We start from the raw sequence: 25,152 nt of genomic DNA on the forward strand, positions 1-25,152 counted from the left end.
AAAAATCTAATTAGGAAGATTATCTCCCTATTTTGGAGTTTTCTTACAATAGTGCAAATCATATTACTACTCGCTTTAGTCTCAGCATGCTTATGTGCGGGTTTCAACCTAGATCGCTAGTTATGGTGGGGCTAGACCCCAAGAAAATTTAGCAAGTCAAGGACTTCATCCAAGATCATATGGATACACTGAAGATTCCTCCTCAAAATGTTTGACAAGCACAGGAAAAATACAAGAAGTATACTGATGAGAAATGTTGGCAAACCACTTTCACAAAAGGTCAAGAGGTATTCTCATGTGTTCCAAAAAATTTCAAAAGTTTGAAAACTAAGTTATCTCCTAGATAATTTTCCCATTCAAAATATTGAGGCGAGTTGGAGATCTGGCCTACAAATTTCTTTTACTTGCACACTCTCGTATTCATCCAATTTTTCATATAAGTCGCTTACATAATTGCTTGCATAGGGATGACAATGTAGTTGATCAAAAAGTCTCTCTCTCTCTCTCTCTCTCTCTCTCTCTCTCTCTCTCTCTCTCTCTCTCTCTCTCTCTCTTCTTCTCTGTGTGCTCTATGTTTAAGTCTAAAAATTGGATGGTTGTTGGTTGTAGGTTTCAATGGGACCCCAATGAATTAAACATGAAGTAATGGATATGTTTTGTCAGCCCTATCAGAATTTTCCCATGCCAAAAGCTCAAATTGGAACATGCAAATTGCCAGCACGAAAGGTAGAGGACATTTACGTTCATATTGGGCTTCCAAGAGAAGAGAGAAACGTGTAAGAGAAGCGGCACAAAAATTCCAAGTCGATGGCAAGAGTGTTGAAGTAGATGAGACCAGAGTGCTAAAGATGCTTGCTTCTAGAGGTAGATAGGAGGTTTGGAGATAGCAAGGTATGGAGACTCGCACGATATAAACTTCTCTTAAGTAGCAAGAGACCTTGGCATTGGTCAACAAACTTTGTCGCAACCTAAGCTACAATTGTCTTGCAAGAATGAAGACATGTTTCCTATCTTCATGTGTTGGAAAGGCTAGACTATAGGGCATTTAGCAGGAGATATGAAGGATGTTGTTGTCACCTTTTGGATTACAGAGACGTGAGCTTTCCCCCAACAAGGACATATGCAACATGTGGATTGGGATAGGTACATATTTGTAGCATCCAATCCATTTGTTGGAGGAGTCTCAGGTATATTTTTCATTGCATCCAAAGTGTATTAGTACATAGGTCAATGCTTAGAGGTGTTAATCACTTATAAAGCAATGGTTGCTCCATATTTATTGATAATTTGAAGTTATGTGGTTGCGATTTTACTTATTACTTGAGTGCTTTAAAGGTCTTGTGAATCTAATAAGCAATGGCGTTTGTTAATGTACTGGAGAATCACCATGTACTTTTTTTGCAATGTGTTGTAAAGTACTAGAAACCCTAATTGTTTGCTTCAAAAAGTAGTGCAATTAAGCTTGATGTTTCATCTAACTGCTTGAAAGCTATGATGGAGTTACAAAGACAGTGGAGAAAGCTAATGTATCTTAGATCAAGCATCTACTACTTTTAAGCACAAGGCTTTAAAGCACTAAAAGTTCCATAGATTTTCTTCAAACCTACCTTTTGCTATATTGATAATTTAGTTTACTTTAAAGCCCTATGTTTTAAAGTAGTCTGCTTTAAAGCAGACTATTGAGCCATGTACTAAAAAGTATCTGCTTCAAAACAGACTACTGAGTGAAGCAACAAGAAGCAGATTTCAAGAAAAGCTATGGATCTTTAAGTGCTTTAAAGTCATGTGCTTAACAGTAGTAGATGCTTTCTCTAAAAAAATACATTAGCTTTCCCCACTGCTTTAAAGCTTACTGCTATTAGCTTTCTCCACTACTTTAAAGCATACTACTGAGCCTTGTGCTTAAAAGTAGTCTGCTTTAAAGCATATTGCTATAGAGCGGTGTGCTAAGTAGTCTGATTTAAAGCATTTTTCAGCTTCTTTAAAGCACAACACTAAATTACCAAAGCAATAAATTAGAGTTCAAGCAAAGCTATGGATCTTTCAGTGCTTTAAAAGTACTCATCCATGTGCTTAAAAGTAGTACATGCTTGCTCTTAAATAATACATTATCTTTCTCCATTGCTTTAAAGCATACTACTAGTAAAAACCAGAGTATTGTTCTGATGTGGTGTAAGATGATTCTTGAGCTATGTGATCCCAATTTGTTTTGCTACAAGTTCAGCTCTTCAATTGCTTTCAAAAAGTACATCCAAATAAATTTGTCGCTCAAAACCTTTGAGGGTCTAAATCCCTTGTTTATACACAAGCCGAAAGATCGATATACATGTTGTTGTTCAACACGTCCAAATGATGTTTATGAAAGATGCACAAAATCTTGTACGACATCCTTGATTTGGGCTTCAAATACATCATGTGGGTGTTCTTGCCCCGTCTCTCATGTTGCATCATAGATAAGTATGTGTGGGAGTATGCAACACACATACATGTGTCGCTACTATTTGGGAGTTTATACTTTCCCCCAAAAAACAGGGAGCAAAGTACCACTCATACCCTTGTCTAATGGGTCAATGCAAGAATTGTGATGTGCATAAATTGTAGGTGTGCCCAAAAGAAATGGAAAAATGCAATATTTTGCAAGTTAGTGTTAAGGTGTTTCAAGAACTGGAGTCAAGGATGGATGAAGATGGCAAGAAGACCAAAAAGGATGTGATGCATAAGAGATGTGTTGCACAGAATTCCTATGTTGGTTCAAGGATCACATAAACAGTTCATAAAACACAACTTTTTTTATAGATTGCAAGCAGAGCAGCTCAAGTTGTGTCTTGGAAAATTCCCATATGATAATGTTGTGTCAATCATAGACTTTGCAAAGAATATCCTTCAAGGAACAACATGAAATACATTCCATGCATTTGTACTCCAGCCAAATTACTTTTTTGCTACACATTATCTACTACTGCTCGTCGAGAGAAGAGGTCTTGAAGACAACCTATTTCTATATCTCAAATGACAAGGTTCATGATACTTGTTTGTGTAGCACTACCTCCTATTGAATGATGCATGGCTAAATGACACTAGCTAGAGGACAAAGCAGCAGGACAATTGTGTTGCTCAATTCAAGGCGAAGTGGCCATGCAAAACCAATGGAGGCACTGCATCAATAAGGAGTATGTTGAGCATTGGGCTATGAGAGCATTGTGCCTGTGGAGGATTGTGAGGGTGGCAAGGATGTTGTTGCTGATGGCATTTCCACATGACAAACTGTTATGTCATAGTACTCAAATCCCATTCAGACTTTACAAACTAGCATAATAGTTGGGGAAGTTGTGTTGTTACTACACAAAGCACGGTCAAATCTAGCAAAAAAATTATGAGTATGTATTTTCAATCTATGCTGAATATACAGGCCTTCAGAATTGCAATGTTTGGTTACAAGAAAAGAGAGAGAGATAAGGGCCTTCATAACCAATTAGGGCCAGCATGAAATGCCTCTCTCTCTTTTGCCTAGTCTTGCGCCTACTTTTCCTGCATCCTCTTTTTCCATAATTCTTATTTTTTAATAAGCCTTTCCCATCTCAACTCTTTAGGACTGAGAGCTTTGCCCGCTAGTCAGATCCTATCATCCACATAGTTAACTGCTTTCACATGTGCGAGTATACTGCCCTGCAAAAACGTCTTTCACAAGCTTTTACGGTTGGTCTCTAGTCACGCACCCCTGATACAAAAACCAGTCACCCTCATATGGAGAAACCAAAACAGTCATGTCGGCCCCATCTTTTTGAAGTGTGGCAAAATAGTGTAGGTCCCAAGTGGGTTCATCTAGCATTTGTAGGAGCTGTCATCCAGCAATATGGTAGTGAACTTGCCAAACTATGGATACTTTTCCCAAAATACCTCTAGGTTCTTGAAGAGTACTATCTTGCCGATTTGCAAATTGAAAATCAGCTTCATAGCAGTCCTCCCATGATAAGAACCTAGAAATGCAATCCCTAACTTTTGAGAAACATGCCTTGAAATGTGCTAGAACATTTTTCATTAAGGTGCAGCTCCAAATATAGACACAAAAGTACTTGGTGGGCTGTTCAATAAATTGCTTTACATCAAACTGCTTGGAATATTATACGTTTTTATTTGTATACACCTCCTCCATCCAAAGACACCACTCTGGCAACTCCTCTGGATCGTGATTAGGGGTAAACAGGAGCACTCCATTCATGTCTAGAATTAAATCCCTTTTCTCGACATCCTTTGGCAAAGGGCTCCATCGATAGCAAGGGCCAGGTAGGGTGGTAGGCTACCGACGTCCTCCTACCCATGTCTGCTATGGCACAATCCAAGGCCCACTTGGGATTGTAGTATTCAGTTTTCTTTCAACCTAATAGTACAACCTACACCTATACAAGAATATTAATCTGCACTTTAAGTTTGTAAGGGTGCCTTGGATACAACTCTATACGTTGCCATGAATGTAAGGAAATAGATCCATCTTTGACACTTAAACTTTCGGTACATGGCCTAAAGCAAAGGGTACTTTTCTAGAAAAAATAAAGAAAAGATAAACTTCAATGCACACGAGATGCAAACAACTACAATACTACGTGCACTTCACATAACAAAAGCTTTATTGCAAAAAATGGGGTGTGATGACACCCATTACAAAGGTCGGCTTGACGATGCAAAATTGGGTTTTATGGGGGAGGCACTGAAGGGGGCAAAAGCTGGAGCACCCAAAATCTTTGCATTGGGCGAGTTGCACTTCACAAATTTAGACATGATACTTTACTTGGGCTGATACAAAATCCTAGGATGGAACTTTCTTACATGCACGAGGCTTCATATGGGATGTAGGGGACATGGGATTAGGAGGCGGTACATTGTTGTGAGTGGGAGTACCTTTATCTTTTGCAGCGATGACCTTTGGTTTCTTTCCGTTGCCTTGACACTACTCCTTACACCCTACACCAAAACTAGATCATGAGAAATATAGACAAAGATGACACAGGTGCACACCATGGGGCTACAATTAAAACATACCCTTCTTCTTTGCCATTGCTCTCATTTGTGATAGGGACACATTCTCTAGGGAAGGGATCTCATCAACCTTTCTCTTTAAAGGTGGTTTGCTACTCCCTGTTGCATTCTTACTCACTCCACATGATTTTAACTGTTAGCCACAATCAACACACCTAAAACAAACCAAGGATATGGCACATGTGCCTATCTATAGCTGATGGACATGTGCAAGTCATCACCATCCAAGGGTGATATCACATTCCCTTATGAAACATCACAATCCTTTGCAGCATAGTCGCACATGTTAGAGGCCCCTTTTAACAACCTAATGCTTTGCAATGCACGGACAACACCCAACACTGCAATTGTGACCACTCAGCCTCGGTACCTTTAGAGATGCTACCACCTGCAACGTCAGATGGTGTAGTGCTAAGCACCTATTACCTTAGTGTCTCCACTGTTGTTAGGTTTGTTGTAGTAGGGCTTGCTTTCTCCATTGAGTGTTCATCAAGCCGTTAAACGGGTCTTGCATGGACGACTTGAGAAAAACACACAGCTTTCATTAAACCTATTGCCACTCTTCACTAAAGGTCCTAAACCCTAGTCTAGAGTAATGAAAGAAACACCTACTATTGGGCAATGAATGCTATCCAATATGTTATATAAATTATCCTCACTTTTCTTCATAAATTGGAGAGTGTAATACTTTGTGTATGGGTTTGCTTATTAGACTTAATATAATGTTGAGACTTGGAGAACAAGTTCCTTGACAAACATTGTTGCACTTCAAGCTTCAACTTGTATGAAGACCTTGTTGTGCAAGAATGATGAGACCGCCTGCAAAATGATAAACCAATTGTGCCTTGAGTAGTAAGCTTCATGAATTTATCCATAACTATCACAGGGGCACAAACTATATCATGTAATTTATCATTACCAGATGAATGTTGGTTGTTGAGCAGCGTATGCCAGTGCATTGATTGAAGGCTTAGCTTCACGTCATAAAAAAGGTGGTCGATTTAAAAGCACATGCATACTCAACCAAAACAAACGTGCAGGATCATACCTTTCACTATTTTAGACCGCTTGAAGTTGTCGACATATGACATCACCATTTTCTTTTGCTGACTCGAGAATTATCTGAGTATAGCCATCTTTGATGCATTCATGGTATGTTGAGCAGATGTGTGCAAAGCACGGTGGGTGGTCTGCATGTGAGCATGGCAACCAAAACAGACCATAGACTTTTTCCTCCATCAAGGTTCCCCCATAGCTGGTACAGACTAATATGAGAACTTGGATTGGCCATGTGGTTGACTTTGCTTGGTAGGGAGTTGGCACTATTGCATAACTTGTCCCACTTTCAATTTGTGCATTTAACAAAGATGTGAATTTCCACTGAAGCCTTGCTTCACGCACTTGCCTAACACACTCATTGTGCCTCTCCTACAAAAACAAGAAAATTAGATCAACAAAATCAACAGCCATTATAGAGGTTAAGACCAAGATTGTTGCTTTAAAGCTCTAAAGTGATGTTTGCCTCAACCCATATACCCACACAGCGTTATTGAAACATTGCCATTATCACAACTTCAAAGAATTGTTATTACCACCACCAGGAATTGTAAAGCATAGCCATTTGGAGAACTTCACGTAGCGTTAAAGTAGTAAAAGGTGTTTGGAAGCATGTCAGTATGCTTTAAAGCATATGCAACATGCTTTCTACAAGGTTACATGAAAGCTTCAATAAGGGAAATGAGAGCATCTTCCAGTAATTGTCACATGCTTTAAAGTGCAACTATACGCTTGAAAGCAACAGTCATTAAACTCCAAGGCATGTAAGATGCTATGCAACAAATGAATTGCACCATGCTTTCCACAAGGTTATGTATGCAGGTTTTAGTGAATATTATATGATTTAAAGTGTCCATGTATGCTTTAAAGCTTTATCTTATAGACAAGAGCATGACATTATGCTACAAAGCATGTGCAACATACTTGCCATAAGGGTGCATGCAGGTTTCAATGGCTTTCCTATGCTTTCAAGTATAACTATATGCTTTAAAGCATGTCATTCTATACCAAAAGCATGGTGCATCAAAGTGTCAGTCATTGTCATATGCTTCAAAATATAATGATATTTTTTAAGCATGGCATTATGCTACAGAGCATGTGCACCATGCTTTCCATAAGGGTGCATGCAGGTTTCATAGGCTGTCCTATGCTTTAAAGTATAATATATGCTTTAAAGCATGTCATTCCATACCAAAGCATGGTGTATAAAAGTTTCACTCATTGTCATATGCTTCAAAATATATTGATATGTTTAAAGCATACCATTCACTCACTTGTCATATGCTAGTGTAATGTTATGCTTTAAAGTATGCCATTATATGCCAAACCATGTGCATTAAGCTTATCACAAGGTTACATGCATGGTTTAATGGTTTCATGTGCTTTAAAGTGTAAATATGTGCATCTCATTACACATCAAAGCATGCAGGTTTTAGAGATTGTCATATGCTTTATAGAGTATGTTTTGATTTAAAGCATGTCATGAATAATGAACTATAGTACTATAGTATTTTAGTCCCTAATCTCAACCACAAAAGCAAGTAGAGCACTCTAAGATACATGCAGAGACAAGACCAAAAATCTCCACACATGCAGATGCACTTTTTCTACTTTCAAAAGCTTGCACATGTTAAGAAAATAATTTCCTCTAGGGTGGTATCTATCGTTGCCCAATCAGGAACCTCCACCTTGTAGCTTAGCCTTTGAAGCATGCACTCTAAGAAGGTTCTCTCAACTTCAAGCAACCAAATTTTTGACGTATCACGTTCAAAAAACTTTCTGAAGTTCTCTATCTGCTTTGTGCATCTTCGAATGTCCTCCCTAAGGCCAACGGCTTCACCACTGACACCTTCTGTGTAGGTCGCATTCTCCCTTGCCGCTTGAAACTTAAAAAAAGTGCCCTTGTCCACAATTTCTATTTTTTCACATGTTTTGTTGACCCTTGATATGTGCATATTTATTTGCTCAGGAATTTTATGTTGTCTAATGTATCCTATGTGGCATGTAATTTTCGTTTACTCTGTCAAGCAGTCCCATGTCCGTGATGGCACCTCCCTATGACATACTAGAATCCACAAAAGTCAAATTAAGGGGACCGTACTTTGTTATCCACCACCTCTTCATTTTCTTCTCCCAAACATCCTCATTATTCTGTACCTAGCCATAATTGACTCCACATGAACTGGTGCAATCTTTATTGAATAATGAAATCATAAGTAATCCATGAAAATAGTGCATCCCCTAAATCCATGGAATCTAGGTGCAATCTTCACTGAATGATGAAATCATAATTATTCCATGCAAATAGTGCATCCTAATTAATCTATGCATCCACGAGAGAGAGAGAGAGAGAGAGAGAGAGAGAGAGAGAGAGAGAGAGAGAGAGAGAGAGAGAGAGAGAGAGAGAGAGAGAGAGAGAGAGAGAGAGAGAGAGAGAGAGCATTTTCCCATTACTTGGATATGGATGCATGCATTCTATTATCCCCAATGAAGCATGTGTGCATGAGAGAGAGAGAGAGAGAGAGAGAGAGAGAGAGAGAGAGAGAGAGAGAGAGAGAGAGAGAGAGAGAGAGAGAAGCAGCATGCTAGCATGCACACTACCTCATTTACTTGTTGGCAATGGGACCTTGACGATTTTGCACATTATCTTGGTGCATGGCTTGCATAGCAAAGTAGAGCTTGACCCAAAGAGCACTTGCCTAGTGAGAGTGTGGGAAGTTGAAGGGGTGCTTTCAGTTAGACTAGCTCCCTCACTACCCACTACTTTGCATGATGACTAACCTTTGAATAGTTTAGTTGCGACTCCCCAAAGTTTTTCAAAATTTACAATCTTTAAAAGGTATATAAAAAGATTTCCTCCCTAAAGATTTAAAATACACAATCTTTGAGCGAAATACCCTTAAAATCCATGTTGCATATCACATTAAAGTCCATCACTTTAAAGGAAATTTTTTGTACATGTGTCTTTGCTTACACCTGAAAACACTTCTCCGAGGAGGGAGTTATGTGAGGCCAAGGGTCCACACACGGCCCAATGGGAACTAGCGTGGGGGTCCCTCTTGTATAAATATGGAGAAATGACTGGGTGGAGCGTATGGTTTCCAGTCCCCTTGCCCCATAAGTACTCCTATTGCAATTGTAGAGAAATGGGAAGTACCCATTCAATTGGGAATAAGGCTGAAGAAGAAGCATGGGAATGTACTTTCAGTGCCCTCACCTACCAAGAATCTATCAACAATTGGAGCCATGACAAAAAAAGGCCTCAAGTTAGAGTTTAAGGCCAACAACATGCCTCATCAAAGACCCCAAGCACAAGTACAAAGTTGTAGCCAAAGGTAAGAAGCATAGAAAGCTCATCCAATTGGAAGGAGAACCTTCATAATTTTCAACAATCATAGATGATCAATCCCTCTAACTCCCATAGAGCTACCTCAGGGGGTGCACTTATAAGGAAACATGTCTATCACGTGCATTCAAATAGTTTTTAAAAAATCATTGTAATTACATGTCATGAGGCAATAAAATGACCCCTTTTTCCTATTAAACTTACAAATTTTTCTTTTTTCAATTGAAAAACCCTTTTGTAAGTAAAATAATTTAAATTAAAACAGTATTTTTGAATTTAAATAGCCCTCCATGTGAATGCACGTTATACACTAAATTTTTTGGGGTGCACCCTCCAAGAGAGCTATGCCATAAAAGGTATGAACATTTGAGCTTCAATAGCATCTATATGGTGAAGAATCTAGACATGGTTTCGGGCATTCCATCCTTATAAAGGATTTGAAAAGTGTGTGAAACACGGTGCCTTTGGAAGCAAGCTACAAACAAGTTGCTTAGGAGCAAGACTAGGCCTCTTGGGATACTTGGAACTGATTCATGAGACGTATGTGAGGCAACCCACATTCCCTCACTTGTGGACACACATATTACATGAGTTTTACTAATGATTTCTCTAGATATATGTGGCATGCTTGAGGAAATCCAAGGTTGAAGTGTTTGATATATTCAAACATTTTCAATCATCGTTGCAGGATAAAAAATAGAAGAATCAAGACTCTTAGATCAGATAATGGGAGGGGAGTTCTTGTAAAATAAGTTCATCGAATACCACCTTAAATATGGCAAAAGTTGGGCAACCCTCTTGTAGCTACACTCCTCAACAAAAGGGAGTAGCAGAGAAGAAGAATAGGAGATTGCTTGAAGTAGCCAAGTATATTCTCAAAGACATGTCAACTTGGAAATTTCTATTGGGCTAAAGCAAATAGCACATCTTGCTACCTGAGAAATGGATCGCCTTTCACGCATCCAAGAGGAGACCATTGAATAATTGGTGGAGGAGGATGAAGAGAATAAAGCATCCCTGAGGAGATCTACAAGGACTAGAAGGTCACCTCAAATATTGACATATCAAAGAGATAAAAGTAAGGTTGCTCTTGTTGTCTCGATTGTAGTATGAACCCACTAGCTAGAAGGAAACATCTAGCAAGCAAGAGTTGAAAGAAGCTTCATACAAGGAGATGACAAACTCCCACACAAATGTCACCTAGGATTTATGTTCTCTCTGATCCAACAAGAACGCCATAGTTTGCCAATGGATCTACAAGCTCAAACACACTAAAGATGGGATGATTGATAGGTACAAAGCTAGGCTAGTGGCTAGAGGTTTTGCTCAAGATCATGGTATTGACTCTGATGAGAGTTATGCTCATGTTGCCAACATGAGTTTAATCATGTTGTTACTCTCTTTTCCTTCAATTCATAAGTGGTATATGGGACAAATGGATGTTCACAATGCCGTCCTCAATGTGAAGCTTGAGAAAGAGGTCTACATGAAGCAACCACAAAGGTTTGCTCTTCTAGGTAAAGAGCAACTCTTTTGCAAGGTGAAATAGAGCTTATGAATTTAAGAAAGCTCCAAGAGCTTGGTATGGTAGGATTGATGTATAAACTTGACATGCTTTCTACAAGGATTAATGATGATGTAGGTCAACTCAACCCTTTGAAATGTAGAATTGCAAGAGCTCCACATAGAGTATACAACTTGCACTTATGGGAGTACTTTGCAGCATGTTGCTTAGTTTGATGTCTTTGGCTTGTCTTCCAATTTTTCCTCTTTCTTTGAGAACTTTGCCAAAATGTTCCCTACCTCACCACAACCGTAGCGCTTTTCGTGCTTGAAGAACTCTGCCTTCTTCACATTACACATATGTGGAATGATTGCCTTGTTCCACTATTAGGATGTCTTGCTCTTACTCTTCCCTTTTCAAGTCTCTACCTTGCTAGCTTGGATGTTGAAGCACCCATATGGAATGTCAAGGACTGTTCCAATAAAGAATAGTGGTCCACAGCATGTCCATCAGTTGTTATACTACCTCGACTTCCAAAGGAGTAATGATGATCATACTCTCCACTACACGGTTAAGGGAAATGATCTTATTCTTTTTATATTTTATGTGGATGGTTTCATTTTCATAGGAAGCAATGATGGAATGGTGAAGGATGTCAAGCCCATTCTGTCCAAAAATTTTGAGATGAAGAACCTTGGATATCTTCATTTTATCCTTAGAATTGAAGTCACTAGAGTGAGAAAAAAAGAGATATCTTTATAGATTTTTGAAAGATTTGGAATGAACAGATGCAAGCGAGTTTCTACCCATATGGAGTCTAACCACGAACTCACTAAAGATGAGCATGGTGTTTTCTACGATGATACTACCTATAGACATCCTATCAGATCACTTATATCCTTGACCATTACTAGGTTTGTTGACATTTGTTTTGTGGTGAATTCTATTGCTCGATTTATGCAAATACCCAAGATGTCTCATTGATTAGCAACCAAGAAAGTACTTGGATGCTTGAAAAGTGCTCCTCATGTTGGCTTCTATATGGAAGTGATAATTTGTATTAGTTACATTGTTTCAATGACTCAAATTATGTAACTAATGTAGTGGATAGGAAGAGCATTAGCAAACATGCATTATTCCCTGGAGCTAGAGCAATTCCTTTTGTCTCCACGAAGAAAAATACAATCAACCTTTCTGCAAAAAAAGCTGCATGCAAAGCCTTGATAACCTTGACTTGTGAAGTTATATGGATTGAAATGTGTTTGCAAGAATTTGATTTCTTTGGATATACAAATCCTACATCTAACTTTTGTGATAAAAACCTCAGCTCTATCTTTAGCCAAGAACCCATTTATACATCAAGGACAAAGCATATTACAGTTAGAGAGCAATTTGTTATAAAGAAAGTGCAGAATGGTGACATAGTCTTACATCATTGCCAACAAAAGGAGAAGGTTGTTGATATCATCACCAAAATTTAGGAAAAGATCTCTTCTTCAAGCATAAAACTGCAACTGGAATGGTGGAGCTTCCCTTAAGGGAAGAAGTTGAGATGTAAGGGAAGGCTCATCATGGGATAAGAGAAAGCTTGAGTCAAAGATCTTCCAATCTTCAAGTAGATGTTTATTTGTTTTTGTTCTTTTAATTTTGTGGTTTACGTATCACATATGTTGCTAGACTTATCACGAATGTTGCTTCCAAAGTCAAGGAGTAAGTTCAAGTGGTAGCCCATAGCATGCACCTCTCACTAGAGCTAATATCTTGTGGATCAATACAAAGAGAAGCTATTGCACAAAGTACATCCCCTTTTGTACCCACATTGCTTGCCACTGATTCCTTTAAACACAATCATCAGTAAATAAGTATGGACTAAGTATAGAGAGTCATGAGGGAGGCCCTCTCCCCATTTATACCTCAAGATGAAGGAAAAGAAATCATTAAGTTCTTCGTCTTTTTGTATGTTTTCCCTATGACCACAAATATAACTATTCTCCTCTATCAAGTGGCACGAAGCATGCATGCGTGTGCTTCTTGATAGCACCTTGCCTAAAAAACTTTTCAGTTTTCCCCCAGAGGTGCATATTGGAAGGTGGTGCATGTGCTTCTTGGGCATGTTGTAGGTAACAATCCAATAGAAACTTCACAGCTACTTACAAACTTAAAAGAGTATCATATTGGGTCTTTGTTGTTCTACTAATTAGACCTTGTACACATGCATGTGTGCAAACTATGTCCACACAGTGTAATCCCTATGAGAGTTTGCATGCGTGAGGTAACATTGGCCATTGTGGATTACTTTGTTTGAAAGGCTCTCTCTCTCTCTCTCTCTCTCTCTCTCTCTCTCTCTCTCACACACACACACACACATATATATAGAGAGAGAGGGAGGAGGGGTGATTTGGGGGCGGGGGGGGGCGGGGGGGGGGGGGGGGGGGGGGGGGGGGCGGGGCGGGGCGGTTATAAGCCTTACTTTTGATCTATCACACGAAAGTGGATCCATGGAGACCTTTTATTTTGGAGTGCACATGCAGCTCCTAAGTCTTCTGTATCAATTTTGGGGGGATCAGAGGTCCAAAGTTTACAAGTCCTGCTTATTATTAGACTTTCAATTAGTGCACTAGTGTGTGCGTGCGCGCGCACCTGATGAAAGAATAATGTTAACACCTATTAAGTCATTCTCTATGCGGGCTGCCGGGATATGAAGTTTATCACCAAAGTTAGGCTAGAACAAGTTGGAGAAAAGCTAATCTAGGGTTATAAAGTGTGAGCATCTCAAGTGTGGGTTAGTGAGTGAGTATCAACTTGCAGGCAATTATTGATTGTGAAGCATGGGATGCGGCCTCTGCTGCATGAGCTGCTGGCAACTTGTTGGAGCAGGGCGAGGAGGAAGCTGCATCTGAGGTGGAGGAGGAGTAGTTGGGGGTGGGGGCGGGGGCGGGGGCGGCGGCAGGCGGAGCGAATGAAGAAGGGTCAAAGGAACAGTTGGTCTCATCATTGAATTGCGTAGCGTAGGAGGTGGAAGTGGTGTCGATGGCCGCTGCCACATGATCCACCAGCGGTGCAAAAAAACGCGCGCTCGTCTTGTCGTGGCTTTGAATGCGTAGCAGGCTGGCCTTCACCTCGCCCATGGTGGGGCGGTCCTCTGCCTTCTCCTGCGTACAATGCAATGCCAACGCCATCACCTGCACCACCTCCTCGCGTCGCGATGGCACTTCTTGTTGCAGTATCTCCGGCAGCATCGTCGTCGCTCGCTCCGGGAAATTCGCCCTCACCCACTTCGCCAAATTTGCCTTCATCGACTGCTGCTCCCCTACTCCTTCCCTTCTCCTCCTTGTCAATAGCTCTAGAACCACCACCCCAAAACTATACACATCCGCCTCACAGCTCCTAATTATTGAGCCTTTCGTGCTCTGACATTCTGCAAGAGTTACAAAAACAACTCATAATTAGTCACACTAAATCAATGGATTACAATTTCCCTCCCTCTCTCTCTCTCTCTCTCTCTCTCTCTCACACACACACACACACACACACACACACACAAGTGTCGAATATTATCCCAATTCCCTCTTGACCAACAGGTGTTGAGTTCAAAACTCATCCGATAGACCTTTAAGGTCTCTTGGGATTGTTCATACCACGTTAAAACCCCTCTCTCCCCCCACCACCCATATATATATATATATATATATATATATATATATATATATATATATATAAAATAAACATGGGTCTTAACACACTCACACACACCTTAACCACTAGCTTATGACCATCTCTCTCTCTCTCTCTCTCTCTCTCTCTCTCAAGGGGGACCAACTCACGTTGACGTTGCAACTTGCGTTCACATTGAAGAATTCTGAGCATTTGGAGCGCTTGCATTACCTATTGACCCAAGCCAATGATTCCTCACATGTTTTTGACATGGTTATTAGAGCAGCCTAAAGGTGGAGCATCCGATCAATGGCTTTTAGATGTTCCAATCAATGGCAATATTTGAGACCCCTTAGGGGTGGAATAAATAGGAAGCCTTCAAAGTGGGGCTCTCGAGGTAGTTTTGGTTTCGAAGGACCCAAACAAAAAGAGTGAGCACTCCATCTCCATCCCCATTGGGCCTTAGGGCCCTAGCCCACCTAGCACCTACACAGACTAGAGGGGCTCACGTGCTCCAAAAGTTTTTTGACATGAATTGCTTGCAATGGTTGCATCGCTTGGTCTTTGTGTTGCAAGTGCTTTGAGAATTTAGGTCAAAGTTGTAGCACGAACAATACATTGGAGAGAATCTATATGGCTAGAGATCTAATACAAGATCACTAGCTAGTAAGTTGCAAAACCGATTCTTTTTTGTTGATTTCTGATCATAAGCCTTTGATCGATAAAATGAATAAAGGTGAACACAACTTTTAAGCTGGGTGGCCTCACTTGGATTGGGATCTGTTTAAACTTGATTCAATTAGAAGAAAAGTCCAATGCATTTTTCAAGAAGCATTCACTTGTAATCAAAAGGTCTTCAAATCTTGGGATGTTCCTATTAGGAATACTCAGAAAGCCTTTACCAAGGTCAAAAGAATGGCCAAGGAGAGTAGAGCTAACGGAAGAATGATAATAAATAATCATATCTCTAAGCTAGAGAAAGAGTCTTAAGTTAGAGGCCCTCCTACCCTTGCGCTTCTAAATCTTAGGGAAGAATTGAGAAGGGAAGAGTCCTAGAGGCACATGGTGCACTTGCTTGGACCAAACATTTCTAGGAAGGCAAAATTGACAAGCCCAACTCTCAGATGTTTTAACTATTGAAGAAAAAGAAGTGCAGGAATTTCATCCCTTTGTTTAGAAATAAGAATGGCCTCCACGCCAAGTCACATACATGTGACTAAATTGTTGGATCAACCCTGCCTGAAGGGGAGATTAGAGAAACTATTGGAAGTTTAAGAACTAGCCAAACACCTGGCATAGATGGAGTGTCTAATAAGTTCTATAAACGACCAGGATTTTTTGACACCATGGATTCTACTGGTCTAGCAAGAACCCATGGTTCTAGGGGCTCTTTCCCTAATATTAATGTTGATGTTGTTAAGTTGATTCATAAGAGAGGCTCAACGGAGGATTTCTTTAATTGGAGACCTATAATTTGTTTGACTTCTATTTACAATTTTTTTCTCTCTCTCCTTGGCTAGAGGTTGAACCCTATAATGGATCAATTTATCCTTAAAGAGCAAAAGGGATTTATTTAAGGAAGGTTTATTATAGATCCCATGATTTTCCTCTAGGAAGGAATGGAACATGCTTCTGAGTCAGATTAAGTATATATTTTTTCTAAAATTGATTTTTATAAAGCTTATGATAGGATTGAATGGGAATTCATTGATATGGAGCTAGGAAGTCACTTCATAAGATTTGTTCGCATTTCTTTTTGGAAATACTTTAGCCAGCATCTTTATTAGTGGTGAGTTGACTGAGCCCATCCCATTGCACAAATCCAGAAGACAAGGTTGCCCTCTGTCACCTTTGCTCTATGCCATTCTTTCTTATGCTTTGGGGTGGTTGGTTAGCTTTAGGCAACACGGAAAATTGAGAGCTATCATAGTACCACGTTTTGTTGATCAATTTCGATTGCATCAATTTGCACATGATATTAATGCTTTGGTCAGAATGATGTGCGGCCTGTGGAATGACTGAATGACTTTTACCTAGCGAGTGGGTCTATGATAAATCATACTAAAACTGGACATAGAGTTTCAAAAGGAGAATGTTCTACAGTTGTCACTCAAGTTGGATGTCGACCAATAGTGGATGGACAATTGTCCAGATTGCTAGAAATTCCAATGAGCTTTCATGTCACTCTCAGAGGTGGAGCTGGGTACTTGACAAGCTACAAGAGGGGGCATGAGAGAGAACACACACACACTCACACAAGGCATGCTTGGTACAAAGAAAGTAAAAGGGACACTTGTCAAGTTCCTCCTTATGTTGCCCTCATGGTGTTCTTGAAGCCTATTGGTTGGCCACCCAAGGGGTCTAATGATAATTTAGAAGATTTAATAATTGTCTTAGCATTTATCAAGTCCTCTCTCTCAAAGAGGAAAGGGGGACACTTGTCCCAAGACTAATATGCATGCTTAGTAAGACTCCTGCCTGTGATTGGCTAGGCTTGAGGGGTCCAATGAGCTTCAAGCATGAGCTACAAGGGGGGGTCGACCAAAGCAAGATAGGGGCATGCTTGAGGGGTATACTCTCCCACACACACACACACACTCATTGTGTGAAGTGCAAAGTGCAAGAGCTCCCTATCCTTCTCCAAGCAAGTAGAGAGGTTGAGAGCCTACACCAACACTCTTGGCTATGGAATGCAAATCCAACCAAGTGTCATGCTTCAATGCTTAAGCTTGTCATCTTCTCCATCTTCATTACTATGCTATTATGTATGCTAGCAAAAAGAGTGATGATAAGTGAGGAACTAGTTCTTTCTCCTATCAAATTTTTCTTCTTCCTCTTTCCTACCCTCATTCCCTGTTAGCTCTCTCCACCTTCGAAGGTGTTTGAGCTCTTTGGGACTGAGGCTTGGGATAGTTAATGCTTTCCACAACGTTTATGTTATGTTTGTGATGCATGAAGCTTTCTATCCTCATTGCATCACCTAGGTCACAAGGAACACAAAGATTGTATTGTAACAAGTCTCCCTTGATGGGAGAAACCATAATACAAATGCCTATTGGAGGGGGGACCGGCTCCACATAAATCTGGTCCTCAATTGTTGTCATGTTCTCTAAATTTTCTTTCTCACAAACGTATTGTTCATGCCAAGTTAACTAAATGCTATGTTTATATTGCTACCATCAATTATGTTCACTCTCTATGCTCACAAAGTAATTTCACAAGAGTACTCTCTTTAATTTTCACTACTCTCAAGTTAATAGGCCAATTCCATCAGGCTTACGCTCAAGCTTGAAGAGTTAAGCATATCTATTTCATGTTGCTTATATAGGATGAGATGAGCATAAAAGTCGAAGTCTATTAACTTATTTATGGTGGAGTGACGTAGAGTCCAACACTCACTCAAAGTGCACAGTAAGATGAGAGCATATATCCTCGATAGACGAAAACCCTTCTTATAGGGGTGTCAGTTTGTAAAGCCACATCATATGCTCTTATAGTTACATCTTCTTTCTAAAGAACCCCTCAAAAATCTTTCTTGCAGAGCATATAGTTAACCATGCATTTTTATGTATGCATAGATAGGATGTCTCATCATTGGACATATGCAATACACTCTTTTTGCTTCTACCTATGTACCTTGAGTGGACTACAATAGGCAAACCAATGTTCCATCATGCTATTCTCATATTTACTACCCTTTTATTTTCATATCCATCATCAAATAATCCCTTCAATACTTTAATAATATTTCCCATGCTAATAAGTACTCTAATAATGTATGTATCCCAACGGCACTTTTTTCGTACTAAATCTTTTCCTTTGGTCATCCAAGTATTAAACCGTAATTTAGATCCTCCCTTATCTACTTCCATTGTACATCCTCATAATAAATAAATAAGCACCAACCTCACCATTATGCTACTACAATGGACAAATGTGATATCATCTCTCATACCAAACACAACCTTGTATTCAAGATGCTATAGCAGAATGAAGACAATCAGCCAGTCAACAACCAATCAAAAACCTTCCACAACCTCCATGGACAGTTCTTAACAGTGCGCGAGGATGGGTACTAAAATTGGAAGGAGGGAATGTTAATTGAGCCAATGTCAGTTAACAAGAGCTACCAAAGACCCAATGCCTTGCAAATGCACATCAAGGATGAATACGAAGAAGTAGTAAAGATTCGAGTTACACATTTTTATATTTTTTCAAAATGGCCATGTATTTTAATTTCTTGATTTATTTCAAGCCATTGTAATAATTGTAACGTGTTACGACTCAATGAGAGTTCCAAGTTGTAAAGAATGGGTCAGTTAGTGTGCCTAGGTTGCAAATTCAATAAGTTATGGAGCCTCAAAGGTCTTGGACGTCCGAACATTGCACATTTTGAAACCCTATGGCTAAGGTATGAAAGCCAACTTTTGTAAGTTTTTGATATGAAAGTGAGCATACGTTGCAGTATTGTTCTGTGAGCTCTCTATTGTTTCATCTCTTTGTGTCTCCCTCGTGTGGTGTTGCATTGTGATTCCAAGCATACCAACGTGCTCACAGGTGAAAGCTCTTCCTTTCTATGTAAGTTTCTTGCGATGAAGTTGTGGTTTTAGTCCTGTCCATCTACGAGTTGAGCACCATACACGCATCCAAACTGGTTTTTGACCATAGGGATAGATAGAGCATGTCCTAAGGAAGCTATAGAGTGTTCAAAGACCGAAATCGACCTACCCAAAATAAGTTGTTTATCTTCACCGTGATTCTTCCCAGGTGTCACAAATGGCTTTTGAGCATGTAAAGTTGGTGAGGATACTCTGAAAACGATCTAGGTGAGAGCACACTAGACTTTGGTTTTTCGGGAGATTACCTATCTCTTGTAGCCTCCATGCACTAATTGAGTCACATATGTCCCACGGATTAACATTTTATGTTTGTGGTTGTTGCTTTGTTAGTACCGATATGGTGAGGCTTAGCAGCCGGCCGACAGCTTCCACCTTCAAGCCAACCAAATTCCTCTCTCAAGAAGGGCACATAGCTGTTACAAAGCTGGCATCAAATTTTGGAAGGATGTTTTCAAAGACGGTACATGGCTCATCAAGATTGAGCTCCTGCAGCACTATCAGATTTGAGAAGACTGTGCTGACTTTCTATTGGCAAAAATGGAGAACAAACCTACAGAGGTGTTTCAAAGAGAATGTGTTTTCTCTTGCCAAAGTGTATATAGGCACATTCACAAATCCAAGGAGGAAAAACCCTACTTTAGCGGCAAAGCTCAACTCGAGATGGGGGATCTCATGGAATGCCCATCAATGGGCCTACAGATTCAAGTGCTTGTGGGCTTACCCTTTATCAATCAAACAAAGTTATCTATTGTGGCTAATCTTGCATCAAGGAATCTGAACAAGGAAAAAAGCCAAAAGAATTGGTATCTCAAGTGATATATGTTGTAGAAGTAAGATGCAGGAGGAGTCCGTCCATCATCTGTTTATCAATTGTCCCCACAATCTGCATTACAAAAAGGAACTTCAAATAGCTAGTGCAATTCATCAGTCCCTAATTTATTGGAGGACACTAGTACTAGGTGAATGTAAACATATGGACATCCCTTTTGGGCCTATCTCAAGAGTTCTTATCTATGGAATGTTTAGCTTGAGAGTAATAAGGCTTGCTTTGGTAGGGCCCACTCTACAAATGCTATTCAACTCGGACTCATCTTCTTGAATGCCAGGAAGGAAATCAAAGCTCATGTGAAAGATGCTACCCAACTTATTCAAAAATCTATAAAATGGAAGAAATGGAGAAGTGTAATCCTTGCTTGTTATGGTCCTTTTAGACATTCTCTGATTCATGATTACTTGTATTGGGTATGCCATCAGCTGTAGATGTCTCAGTTCCCTTTGTCCTATCTTTCCCTAGGGGCTCTTGTGTTTTTCTCCATTTGTTTTCTAATTCAATATTTTTCCTTTTAAAAAAAACTAATTTGCCAATCCTTTTAACAGTTAAATTTCAACACAGGTGGAGTGCTTACCGGGAGCAAGGTAGGCGAGGTCCGCCTCGACGGGGCGCGGGAGCTGGGTGTAAGAATGCAGAATTTCAGCGATGGCAAAGTCGGAGACTCTCGGCTCGAAGTCATCGTCGAGCAGGATGTTGGTTGGTTTGAGATGGCCATGTACCAGAGAGGCCTCATCGTGCAGACAGACCAGAGCCTCCGCCACGCCCATGACAATACGGAACCTTGTCTCCCAGCTGAGGTCGCACAACAAGCCCTGCTTCTGCTCCTCGCCTGGATCATCACTGTCATTGAGATGATCTTTCAAGCTACCTTTGGACATGAAGTCCTGCACAAGGGCTATGGTGTCGGCGCTGTGGCAGTAGCAGAGCAAGGGTACTAGATTTCTGTGCCTTAACTGGCCCAATGCCTGAAGCCCCTGCAGCAGGCCCTCCCGATACTTGTCGCGCAAACTGGTTGGCAAGCTAAGCTTCTTGACGGCTATCACCTTCCCATCTTGTCTCAGCACTCCTCTGTAAACGGTGAACAAAGTACCCGACCCCACAGCATTGCTTGCTCGGAAGCCTTCCGTAGCAAGCCATAAATCTGTTAGAGTGAGCTTTATATGCTTGTCGAAGTTGAGAATTTCTGTCTTTGAGTCTTCCACAGGCTTGGCCGCTCGATGGCCACGTAGAAGAAAGCAGCACCACCAGATTAGAAACGTGGATCCAGCTACCACAGCCGCTGAGCACACAGCGGAGGCAATGGCGACCTTGGTGCTATGCTTCAAACCGTCACTGTGATTCTCTGCTTTTGCAGTACCCATCTTGGAGCCGTTCGTCTGCGACGGGGACGGGGTGGGTGCCGAGCCAGATAGACCTGGGGATGATTTGCTGCAAGGAGTGCCTACGAGGGGCCCGCATAGAAGGGGGTTGCCTGTGAAAGAGGACGCATTCATCTTAGCCAACACTCCTCCTGCGGGGACGGATCCTGACAAATTGTTGTTCTGCAATAACAAAACGTGAAGCTTGTCCAAGCCTTGCAGAGAAGAGGGAATGGGCCCATCTAGTTTGTTATCGGACAAGTCTAAAGTTTCCAGACTCTTGCATTCGCCCAGGGAGCTAGGGATGGGGCCGCTCAGATTGTAATTGCCTGCTAGGCTTATGATCTGAGCCCTTGTGAGATTGCCCAGCTCGGCCGGAATGGGGCCAGTGAGCTTGTTGTGTGACAAGTAGAGAACCACGAGGCGGGAGAGCTTCCCCAGCTCCGGCGGAATGATACCCTCCAGCATGTTCCACGACAGATCCAGATAATGAAGCTCGGAGCACTGTCCCAAGCTTGCAGGAATCTCCCCGGTGAGCATATTGGACACAACAGAGAAAGATCTCAGCATTTTCAACTGCCCTATTGCAGCCGGAATGGATGAGCTCAACTCGTTGTGCCCCAGCCAAATCTCTTGCAGCTGCGTGCATTCCACAATGTCGGCAGGAATGGCACCAGACAAGACATTGCTGAAGAGGTAGAGCTCTCGCAGACCCGTCAACTTCCCTAGCCCCTTCAAGATCGAGCCAGTCAGCAGATTGAACCCCAATGACAGTGTCCTTAATGACCTCATAGACGCCATTGCTGCTGGTAGAGCTCCGGTGATGTTGTTGCTTTCCAGATTCAACGAGATTAACGACTGGAGCTGGGCTATTGTGCCTGGGATAGTGCCCGAGAGGCTACACCCGGACATGTCTAGCTGCACTAATGCACTGCAGTTGCCCAAAGACGAAGGGAGGCTTCCAGTTATAAGATTGGCTGCCAAGCTGAAATTTTGCAACAGCTTCAGCTGTCCAATCTCCGAGGGCACTGACCCAACAAGCAAATTGTCATTGAGAAGCAGACTCTTGAGGAAGGTGCAGTTTCCTATGCCTGTGGGTAGGTAGCCAGAGAGACGGTTGTTATGCAAGTGCAGACTCTGCAGCCTCCGCAAACTGCCTATAAACTCCACAGGAATCACACCCATCAACATGTTGTTATCCAAGAGCAGGTCTGTAAGTTCCTTGCAGTTTGCAAGAGACTCTGGGATGCTTCCTTTAAGTTGATTCTCCCTCATCGACAGCTTTTGCAGGCGAACAAGCTGCCCCAACTGCTCTGGGATTACACCTGATATGTTGTTGGTGGAAAGATCTATGATCCTCAGAGAAGTGTAATTACCTATGAAATCTGCTAGGGACCCATCAAGCATGTTCTGATGAAGATCTAAGACTTCAAGGAAGCGTAATTGACCATACGTGGACGGGATACTGCCAGTGAGCTTATTAGAATGCAAGCTAAGTATGACAAGCTGGCTGCAATCTCCCAACGACGGGGGAAGGATACCTGTTAGAGAATTTGCGGAGAGATCCAGCACTCGCAAGCTTTTTGAAAGCTTTCCCAGTTCCTGTGGAATGTATCCAGATAGCTGATTATGGCTTAAATTGAAAATAGTCAAGGCTGTACAGGTACCAAAGGAAGGGGGGATGGTGCCTGTAAGATTGTTCCCGGAGAGGATGACTAGTTGCAACAAGGTGAGCCTTCCGATGGCGGGCGGTATGACTCCACTCAGCTGGTTGTCACGCAGGTCTAAGACGACAAGGCGAGTGCTATTTACGAAGGAATCCGGAATTGACCCAGTTAAATTGTTGCCTGCGGCTTTGAAATTTTTCAGTGATGGGAGTAACCCAAGCTCCATCGGCAACTCTCCTTCAAGTTTGTTGAAGGAGAGAAGCAGGTTGATAAGAGCAGAGCAGTTCTGCAATGACGCGGGAATGTATCCTGTGAGTTGGTTACGATCAAGGTAGAGCCCTCGGAGCTTGGTCCCAGAAAATGTGGGCACGGGACCGCTAAGGTAGTTCTGTGAAAGAGCAAGCTCTGTCAAACTGCTGCTGTTTGCAAGGGAGGCTGGGATGCCGCCTGAGAATCGATTCTGGGAGAGGGAGAGCAAAGTGAGATTGGCCATGGCTCCAAGCTCCTCAGGAATGGGGCCGCTCAAGCCATTTGCAGACAAAATAAGATGGCGCACTGTGGAAGAGGAGGCGATGAAATTGGGAGGGATGATGCCGGAGAGGTTGTTGTTGGCGAGGTTGAGGGATTGGAGGATTGTGAGGCTGGAGAAGGAGGAAGGGATGGAGCCCTGGAGAATGTTGTGGGAGAGATCGAAGATGGTCAAGACGACGCAGGAGGAGAGGGACGGGGGGATGGAGCCGTGAAGTCGGTTGTGGCTGAGGTTGAGGTAAGAAAGGTGGGTGAGGAGGCCAAGCTGGGCGGGGATGTGCTGCGAAAGCAGGTTGTGTGACAAATCCAGGACGCGGAGGGAGGCAAGGTGGGCGATGGCGGGCGAGATGGAGCCGCGCAGCTGGGAGGCAGGGAGCACCAGCGATGAGACGCGGCCTCCATCGGCGGGGTCACAATAGACGCCCGTCCAAAAGCAGTGCTGCGCCACAGTGCTGGCGGCGTCGGGAAGCCATCGCCACGATGCCAGTATACCCAACGGATCCTCATGGATGCTGCTCTTGAAGGCCAGCAGCGCTCCTATCTCCTCCACTACAGCTTCCATTCCAACCCCCAACCCTTGCACGTCTCCCACCTGATCCTCCGCCTTGTAAATCTTGTATCCATATCTGCTGTCATCTGCTGCATGCGCGCAGCAATCGCTCCTCCACAAATCCTCCTCCTCATCCCATCGGCTTGACCACGACAGACAGTAAAGCAGAAGAATAAAGAGGAGGAGGAACGGGGCGGAAGCCGCCATGGAACCTCGTCTCAGGACAGCGACTATGCATTAGGCTTGTTGTGGAATGTGTGTGTGTGTGTGTGTGTGCGCGCGCGCGCGCGTGTGTGGGGGAGAGAGAGAGAGAGAGAGAGAGCAGATTCTCAGGTGGGAAACTGGGATTAGAGAGCAGCTGAATCAGAAGAGTGCGCGCGGGTGGCCGGGGATCCAGGAACAGCTAGCTCGGTGCGTTGTATTTTGGTGTATTGCTTTTTCTTTTTTTTCTTAAACTGCGCAATGTTTTCACGCGGGGGCGGGCAGTAGGGAAAGGAGTGGCAAACGAAAGGAATGGGGCGTTCCAGCTGCCGCAGCCATCGTGCAGGAATGCTGTCTTCCATTACCCAGCACGTTATAGAGCCGCAAATCGAGTCATCTTTCTGCCATCGTAAGGTTCACATTTGGCCCGAGTCACACAAGGCCAATGCGTTAAACAGCATATTGAGGCCCTATCACACACGGGACCAAAAAGCTGTTCGGATGGTGTTTACGTAACACAGAGGTAGAAATAGTTGTAAGTAATGTTTCTTCTCTTTGAGTAGCAGCAAATCAATGTAGCATGGACACCATGTGGATTCAAGACATGTCCAACGTTTTCATGTGTGGTTGAGAGGAGTATAGTCCGTTGATTACATCACACGGGGGGAGAGAGAGAGAGAGAGACACACACACACACACACACACAGCCACCTTCAGGCTACCTGGGCCATCACAAACATCAACATGCACCAATCTTTTTGCTCCAACTCACACTCACACGACCAACCAGATTTGTATGACAG

The 25,152-nt window shown here is 42.1% G+C and overlaps 1 protein-coding gene and 1 pseudogene across 2 annotated transcripts; both read right to left on the minus strand.

Moving 5' to 3' along the window:
* Positions 1-5,026: 5,026 nt before the first annotated feature.
* On the minus strand, positions 5,027-5,579 carry LOC147458527 (uncharacterized; annotated as a pseudogene).
* A 7,868-nt stretch (positions 5,580-13,447) lies between these two features.
* On the minus strand, positions 13,448-24,653 carry LOC147458528 (uncharacterized). Of its 2 annotated transcripts, none has more exons than XM_086513176.1 (2): positions 20,620-24,652; positions 13,448-14,358 (listed from the first exon to the last, which is right to left on the minus strand). In XM_086513176.1, exons 1-2 carry the CDS (start codon positions 24,353-24,355, stop codon positions 13,724-13,726), a joined length of 4,371 nt encoding a protein of 1,456 aa, XP_086369302.1. In that variant the 5' UTR covers positions 24,356-24,652; the 3' UTR covers positions 13,448-13,723. The 2 variants fall into 2 exon arrangements, with proteins under 2 accessions (XP_086369302.1, XP_086369303.1); XM_086513177.1 differs by lacking the exon at positions 13,448-14,358 and adding an exon at positions 19,595-20,096 and having other exon boundaries at positions 20,620-24,653.
* Between the last annotated feature and the right edge of the window lie 499 nt (positions 24,654-25,152).

This window comes from Adiantum capillus-veneris, chromosome 5 (genome assembly GCF_014529385.1).
Source record: "Adiantum capillus-veneris isolate H3 chromosome 5, ASM1452938v2, whole genome shotgun sequence".
In the NCBI taxonomy this organism is placed as follows: domain Eukaryota; kingdom Viridiplantae; phylum Streptophyta; class Polypodiopsida; order Polypodiales; family Pteridaceae; genus Adiantum; species Adiantum capillus-veneris.

Excerpts from the sequence above, each read along its gene's own strand:
- LOC147458528 (XM_086513176.1), bottom strand. The coding sequence starts at position 24,355 with ATGGCGGCTTCCGCCCCGTTCCTCCTCCTCTTTATTCTTCTGCTTTAC. Across the intron at positions 14,359-20,619 it reads CCTCGCCTACCTTGCTCCCG|AATGTCAGAGCACGAAAGGC; the intron begins GTAAGCACTCCA and ends TAACTCTTGCAG.